An 8,599-nucleotide genomic window follows, 5' to 3' on the forward strand; every position below is an offset into this window, starting at 1 on the left:
CGCACTCCGACTCCGCCTCCGACTCCGACTCCGACCCCGCAAGGGCCCAAAAGCGGCTGCCCCCCGGCCGTGCTGCCCTGCCCGCCGGCGACTCCGGGGCCGGGGCTTGCGGGCCGCGCCCAGGCGGGCTCCCCGAGCCCCTACGCACCAGCTGCCAGCCGGTCGCCGACGCCGGCCTCGCCGACGCGCGCACCGCGCACGCCCGTTCGCCCGCCCCTGTCTCCAACGGCTCGCTCATTCGCCCAACCTACTACTAGCTACTAGCTGCAGTCGGATCTGGATTCTGGCCAAATTAAATTAAAGAAATTGGTATTTGTTGGATTAAAATTGCTATTAGGTCGAATCAGAATTGGAAATATAGAGTTTGATTATTTCACTAATTAGGGTTCCTGGCGGTTCTGTGATAGTATGCATTTTTTTCTAGATAAAAGTGCGATAGTATACATCTTATTTGAGCCGGATGTTAAGATTTGCTTTTATGTTTGCACAACTAGCTGCAACAAGGAGAAGCAGAATAAGCCACACTCGTACAAACCCGAAGGTTGTGCCACTATCAAATGCCTAGACACTGCAAATACGAGGGAGAAAGTAACCAGTGTGAAGAAGTTAACCAATGAGGTCACAGATAGCAATCCCACGAAGGTTGCTGATATATTCATCCCGTGTATCTACTCAAATAGCAGCCACCGTGATGGAGCCATATACAAGAACAAGCTTTTCACGGAAAACTGGTTTGATATCGACATTACCGACCACAACGAGAGTATGTATCCAAATTACTAAATCAGCTTCCCCATTTTATCCATATTCTCGAATGAGTATTTGCTGCACAATGTTGGCAATAAGCCATGCCCGAGCGATGGCAGACTGGCGTCGGGTGCGCCAGGTGCGGTCTATCCAGTGCGTGGGCGTGTATGTCCCGTCGTGAGTTCGTGCTCACGTTGGTTGCGTTTGCGTGAAGGAGCTACATGCACGAAGGCCGTTGCGATCTGTTGGAGTCAGCCGCGTCGTGCGCGTGGCCGGAGTAGTTGGTTGCATGCTAGATGGATGGACTCGGCTGTTGCGGGAGGCCGCTCACGTCCAGAGTCAGACCATGCATGTAGCTAGCAGGTTGTGGGTGCATGGCGTGGTTAGTTGGCTTAGTGGCCGGGCGATTCATGCGTGTGCGTGCATGCGTGAGGCCAGTGCCTGGTGTGTGTCCGGCTATATAAGCCATGGATTGGTGTTGTCCAGAGTGGAGAGTAGCTAGGAGAGATGTAGTCTCCAGTAGTCCTTCGTTGTGGGTGTGGCTGCGGTATGTGCCGAGCCCGAGTTCGTGCCCAATAAAAAATTAGGCTGTTCGTACGGCCGAGGCGTCGTTCATGCGGCGGGGCGTATGTGCGCCGGAAATATCAGTGTGCTCCATATTCCACTTTCGTTTGTGCGAGTGAGAGAAAGTGAGCAGCAACAACAATTGGTATTCAGAGCCACAAGGTTCGAGGGGTGGCCGTGGCGCGCGGTGGCGTCCGCGGCGGACGCTGCGTGCGCGACCGACATGGAGGCATCGGCTGCGGCGCGCGGCGAGTGCGTGGCGGCGGCGACGCACGGCGAGTCCGCGGCTGTGCGGTGTGATGTCGTGCGCGCGAAGAGCACGGTGGTCGCGGAGACGAGGAGGTCGTGGAGGACCTGCGTGGTGGCGCAGAGGTCGTGGCGGCTCGGGGCGACAACGGTGGAGGCGCGTGGCACGGAGCCGCGGTGGCCGCGGTGGACCTGCGTTGTGGCGCGGCGTGACGGCATGGAGGTAGTGCGCTGCGGTTGAGGCCGCAGCGGTGCAGGGCAAATAAGCCGCGGCGGCGAGCCGGGCGCGACCGGTGCGTGTTATGGGTGCGCACTGGACGCGTCGGGACCGCGGCCGCACGTACGAGCGTGCGGTTGACGTTGGGAGGAGGCGTATGTCGCCGTGGTGCTCGAGTCCGTGCTCGAGTTCGGCTACATCCTTCCAGCGTTTGTCGCTGGCGGCTGCCATGGCGGACGCGGAGGCGGCACGCGGTGAGCGTCTGGTGCTGTCGGGCTCGTCGGGCGCGTCGGATGCGCGCGGGACGTGCGGGATGCACGGGTGCGGTCGGACTCGTCGGGCACGTCGGATGCGTGCGGGACGCACAGGGACGCCAGGCGTGTGTCGCCGGCGGAGATGGAGCTCGGCGTATGTCGCCGGGGTCGTGACGGAGCACGGTGCGACCGGCGTCGGTGCGCCAGGTCGGGTCCGTGGCGGTGCGACCGGCGTCGATGCGCCGGGTTGGGTCCACGGGCTGGGTCACGGCCATGACAACGACAATGATAGGAGATACAACAACTCCGGCGACGGCGAGGTCATGGCTTAGGGAGTGAGTGTTGGCAATAAGCCATGCCCGAGCGATGGCAGACTGGCGTCGGGTGCGCCAGGTGCGGTCTATCCAGTGCGTGGGCGTGTATGTCCCGTCGTGAGTTCGTGCTCACGTTGGTTGCGTTTGCGCGAAGGAGCTACATGCACGAGGGCCGTTGCGATCTGTTGGAGTCAGCCGCGTCGTGCGCGTGGCCGGAGTAGTTGGTTGCATGCTAGATGGATGGACTCGGCTGTTGCGGGAGGCCGCTCACGTCCAGAGTCAGACCATGCATGTAGCTAGCAGGTTGTGGGTGCATGGCGTGGTTAGTTGGCTTAGTGGCCGGGCGATTCATGCGTGTGCGTGCATGCGTGAGGCCAGTGCCTGGTGTGTGTCCGGCTATATAAGCCATGGATTGGTGTTGTGCAGAGTGGAGAGTAGCTAGGAGAGATGTAGTCTCCAGTAGTCCTTCGTTGTGGGTGTGGCTGCGGTATGTGCCGAGCCCGAGTTCGTGCCCAATGAAAAATTAGGCTGTTCGTACGGCCGAGGCGTCGTTCGTGCGGCGGGGCGTATGTGCGCCGGAAATATTAGTGTGCTCCATATTCCACTTTCGTTTGTGCGAGTGAGAGAAAGTGAGCAGCAACAACATACAAATCCATATTGGTGAACATCTGAACGGCTTTAGGGTGTAAAAATGGAATTGATCTAGACAGCTCTAGTCTATTGGTTACTGTATTTCATGATTGGACTTACTTTGCCAAGTTAGATGGCCCAAAGTCAGCTCATGTTGGCGGCAAACTCCAACCTCAGGCTTGGGCCATCCAAATTAGATCAGGTCGAACCGTTGAAGAATTTGTTTTGTGCATATGTTTCACAGCATGGGTTTGCACTCAATACTTTTACATTATTGATTATTCCTAGGGCATTTGACAATTCAGGTGATTAATTGATACATTTTCTGCTAGGGCTTTGCGGATATAATTGTACCATCTTCTTTATTTATAACACCATTCCGCCCGTCCACAAATGTAAGCATTTCTAGGATTTTAGGACAGATAAAGGAGTAAGGGAAAATACTATGATGCCCCTCACTAAAGTAGCCAGAGTAGCTCCTGAATGGCCAGCGTGAGAGAGGTTGGGAGATAATTTGATGAGGGTTACTTTGATGGAGGTTGAAGACTATTGAGATACTTTATGGACAAAACGTCAGGAATTGCTTACACTTGTGGACGAGGGGAGTATTATACCTAACCTAACCTTTTTTTGTCCAATTTTGCAAAAACTTGTCAGGAAGATAGGACTGCATCAAGGGTCAGCTTTGAGCCCTTATCTTTTTGCCTTGGTGATGGATGAGGTCACAAGGGATATACATGGAGATATCCCATGGTGTATGCTCTTTACGGATGATGTGGTGCTAGTTGATGATAGTCGGACGGGGGTAAATAGGAAGTTAGAGTTATGGAGACAAACCTTGGAATTGAAAGGGTTTAGGCTTAGTAGAACTAACACCGAATACATGATGTGCGGTTTCAGTACTACTAGGTGTGAGGAGGAGGAGGTTAGCCTTGATGGGCAGGTGGTACCTCAGAAGGACACCTTTCGATATTTGGGGTGAATGCTGCAGGAGGATGGGGGCATTGATGAAGATGTGAACCATCGAATCAAAGCCGGATGGATGAAGTGGCGCCAAGCTTCTGGCATTCTCTCTGACAAGAGAGTGCCACAAAAGCTAAAAGGCAAGTTCTACAGGACGCCGGTTCGACCCGCAATGTTTTATGGCGCTGAGTATTGGCCGACTGAAAGGCGACATGTTCAATAGTTAGGTGTGGTGGAGATGCGTATGTTGAGATGGATGTGTGGCCACACGAGGAAGGATCAAGTCCGGAATGATGATATACGAGATAGAGTTGGGGTGGCACCAATTGAAGAGAAGCTTGTCCAACATCGTCTGAGATGGTTTGGGCATATTCAGCGCAGGCTTCCAGAAGCTCCAGTGCATAGCGGACGGCTAAAGCGTGCGGAGAATGTCAAGAAAGGTCGGGGTAGACCGAATTTGACATGGGAAGAGTCCGTTAAGAGAGACCTAAAGGATTGGAGTATCACCCAAGAACTAGCTATGGACAGGGGTGCATGGAAGCTTGCTATCCACATGCCAGAGCCATGACTTGGCCGCGAGATCTTATGGGTTTCACCTCTAGCCTACCCCAACTTGTTTGGGACTAAAGGCTTTGTTGTTGTTGTTGTTGTCAGAAAACTCTTGGATAATAAACTTGCTTAGATGAGTCTTTTGAAGCACGTTGGTAATTTTTGTCACTCGTACATTGAGCTAACCGACAATATTCTTATATTCTTTAGGCAGCCGTTCTCTGCAACTTAGCACAATACTTGGGGCAACTAATTGTTTACCCTTTTTGTAGTATGTAATTTCTCTAGTCTATGAACTAATAATTGTTATATGTTGTGTAATCTTTGGTGAAGCTCCGTTGGAGCCGATGATGTTCTCGAAGGCAATCAAAAAACTTTATTTTCCATGCAACATGTTGCAATTTTTCTCATTGACGTTGGCCGAGTGTTCCATCAACCATGACCCCATAGAATTGTATGGGTATATAGCTGTGCGGGATGATAGGGATGGCATGCGTAACTATGTTCTTAATTATAGCAGGGATCATCCCATCATCACACAAAAGGTACAATTCTAAACTTATCTTTAATCATTGATAATTGTTATTTTATATTTTAAGCTTAATCCTATTACATGCGTAGAAGAAATGAGGTTCAACCTACATACAACTCTTGATGCTTGTTACAAATATATATATTTGAAATCGTAAAAGCTTGGGATAGAGGATATAGTATGCAAGATAGAGAATGGAAATGTTGTATTAATTGTCGCCTTAGTTTTTCTAATAGAATTATTATTTGCCCCATGTGATCCCAAATTATGATGAATTTACGGTTCGACGCAGTAATTATGACCATACTTGAATAACCATAATGTACCATAATGATATGGCTCGTTTGGTCAATGGAAGTGGCAAGGGGTGATAGCCTGTTTACTTACTAAGGAGACTAAACAACTGATTAGGTCGGTTTAATTCTTACTTGCTTCCCAAAATGTTCTGTTGTTATCATCTTACTAGCGAAATATATCTTGAGACATCAATCTAGAGGCATTTTTTATGAGCGTAAGTGAGCTAATTTATTTACTACCTCGTGACAAGAGTCAACGTCCTCGTGAGCGTAAGTGAGCTATTTTTTTATTCCCGCAAAAAAAAAAACGTCCTCGTCTCTATCTACCATCGTGCACCTCTTTGGTTCATTTCCTTCGGTTTGCATCTCTTCTTTCCTACCCATATGGCCATATCATGAAAGATACTCTTTCGCGTAAATGGGTCCTTTCTGTTTTCCACTTGTCCAACCAGTATTGTGTGGTCATGTCCTTTCATTCTGCATACTACTATTTGATGAGTGTTGCAACGTTCGTCCACTCGTCATCACTCTAGCGTTCCTACCATTTAGAGCATCGACCCATAGTGTTACTTCCATATTCTTTCTTCTCCTCCTTCCCTCGTGAAACAACTTGAGTTTGCATTCCCCTCAATATCGCTGCTTATTGTCGCTACTTGTTAGTTTACTTCATCACCACAAAATTTCCTTGTCGAGACTTATGAGGAAGAGTGTGGTACAACCCGAGGGCGTGTTTGCTTGTTACTGTGACCCGAGGTCTCATTCCTTGTTGCAACTTATGAGAAACAGTGTGGTACAACCCCATACTGATTTCCTTGAGGGGAAGGTACAATCGTCGTTGAGTCGGAGGATGATGACAAATGGGTAGCTGTACTGTCGTATGCACGCGTCATGTGGAATTATGGAGGCCCAAACGGAGCATCACCGATCAAGGAGGTGTATGCTCTAGGTTTAGGATGGGCAAGCCTTTGCGAGTTACTTGGCAAAGGGGCTAGAAGTTCGCTCGTACTTGGTCTAGACTCCTACCCATATATGACGAGGACATCTACATGTAGGAGAAGCTCATCGCCATCTAACAACTATATTGTGTTGTCCAAGACCCCGCAAGAAGGACCAAGCAGATCTGGCACATCTCACCTAGATCGATGATCATAGCGTTGAGTTGCTTACGAACTCGTCGGATTCACTTTGTAACCATGTTTGTACTCTTCTCCACATATTAGTCAAGGCGGGAGTAGTGCTATTACTCCTGACTAGGGGGACGGAACCTGGCTAAATTGTGTCTTGGCACCCCTATTGACATGAGGTGATGTTCCAATGATTACATAAATCATGTACTACTACCCTACCATTATGAAGCGACCAAAATTACACTATAGTTGGCATCGACTGCGGGTACATTGCGTTGTCGGATCCAACTTATGTAGAAGTGAATCCCAATGAAGCAACAAACTTGTGATAATTCATGCAAACTCCACGATAATTGTTCCCACGCAAGAGCTAACTATCAAGAGTTCTCGCGACTCATCGATATGGAGCTTGTAGAATTGAAAGACGAATCTCCCAGATCGCCAAATGTTAACCACTTGTGGGGTGGTTTGTCTGCCACATGTTAACCACTTGTGGGGTGGTTTGTCCAGTTGAGAGTTGTGAGATAGGGAGGGATGCCAAGGGGTTGTTTGGTTAGAATGTAGAGAGTCCAATTATAAAATGGAATGACGGTTTAACAAACTAAACTCACATTTGGCTACTCTAACCAATTCTTAGATATGCAAAACTGGACTATCTGAAACCATAATTTCTAAGAACATGCTATATCTCTCTCGCCGATCCTGTTGGGCACATTCATCAGCCGAAGAATAGAATCTGCAGGTCCCGGTGACTGACAACAGTCGTGACGGGCCTAGTGGTTTGCCGCACCTTGAGGCCGCCCTCTAGCCGAAGCTTCCTCTGCACCGTTCGTCCTAGCCGTTCCCACCGTCAAGGTTAGCTCCTTGAGCATTTGCGCACGTGCGTTCAACAGTCGGCGGATCAAATCGATCTAGTCGGTTGCCCTAGATAGCTAGCTTCTACATGTGCATGTATGCGGCATTCTGTAGTTGACAGATTGAATTGATCCAACTGCGTACCCTCGATAGCTAGGCTCTACATGTGCGTACATGTATGCGCCTGTCATTTTGTGCGTTTGGTAGATGGCGGATCAAATCAATCCAACAGCTTGCTCGACTACATGCGCGTGTATGTGACCGTCCGATGAGATCGATCAACCAACTATCTTGTACTTGTACCGCAACAAAATTTGACGAGAGAATGAGAAGATCACGGAAGAACAAGAATAGTCTGAATCGTTATCTAAATGACAAACACACTTCCCAACCCAAATATAGTCTTCTATACATTGATTATTAACAGAAAAATTAGTAAAATTGGTTTTGCTAAATATCAAGTAAAAACTCGTATGTATAACCAAACGCATTTGCTATCCAAACAACCACTAAGGTCGTGACCAGGAACATCGTGTTGCTCACCCTCAGTCCTTGACCCCTAGATCATATTGGTCGAAGCGCATATTCTGTTCGACGAGTTCAATTATTCTAATATCAAACCCTACCTGTGACGCTACCATTTGGTTGTATTGCCTATGATCAGCTTAGCATTCATCACGTCTTGATCGGTGGCGAGAGCTCCCTTAAGACTAATATGATCAAAAAAGGACCTCAAGCCGATGATAGTCCGACGATCCGTAACAAAACAGACTTGTGTTAGGGGCGACCCACAAGCCATCTAGATGAGTGGTGCAGTTCTTTACGTCGCTATAAGGTGACATGTGAAGGAATCCACTTAAAAGAGTTAATAGATACATAACCATTGCTTTATAAGCTTATATTTCAGATAGACCGGAACAGGGTCGATTATCATAGGGAGTAGTGCTCTCTTGAAGTTGTTGACTTTAAGATGCCTTACAATGCCCTCCTAGGCTGGCCACATCTCGCTTAGGTTTTTGTCGTTCCAAGCTAGCGACCAAAAGGCGTCATTGTAGTCCATAGTTCCTTGTGCATGCGGTGGATTGTGATAGACAAAGCTTGAAGTTGGTTCCCCGGTCATCCAGCGGGACCATCGACAGTGCAAACCTGATGGTTTGGGCATATCGACAACCGCACATGCCCAGTCGCCGAGTTAGCGCCATCCCGCTACAAGCCTAAACTCTTGGTCCTCCCTCAAGACGAAGTCAAGGAGATACACTTGCGTTGACAACCATGAGGAGGTTGCCACAATTGGATCCACCCCCC

At 49.1% G+C, this 8,599-nt stretch overlaps 1 protein-coding gene across 2 annotated transcripts in view; it reads left to right on the forward strand.

Annotated features, from left to right (window-relative positions):
* Nucleotides 1-8,599, forward strand: part of LOC119323604 — a 20,900-nt gene that overhangs the window by 7,827 nt on the left and 4,474 nt on the right. Inside the window, exons 2-3 of one of the 2 annotated variants that reach the window (XM_037597297.1) lie at nucleotides 495-763; nucleotides 4,818-5,029. In XM_037597297.1, coding sequence (XP_037453194.1) covers nucleotides 495-763; nucleotides 4,818-5,029 — 481 coding nt within the window. The remainder of the gene's footprint in view (nucleotides 1-494; nucleotides 764-4,817; nucleotides 5,030-8,599) is intronic. The other variant, XR_005156413.1, reaches the window with a different exon arrangement.

The sequence above is a fragment of the Triticum dicoccoides genome, chromosome 6B (assembly GCF_002162155.2).
Source record: "Triticum dicoccoides isolate Atlit2015 ecotype Zavitan chromosome 6B, WEW_v2.0, whole genome shotgun sequence".
Classification (NCBI taxonomy): domain Eukaryota; kingdom Viridiplantae; phylum Streptophyta; class Magnoliopsida; order Poales; family Poaceae; genus Triticum; species Triticum dicoccoides.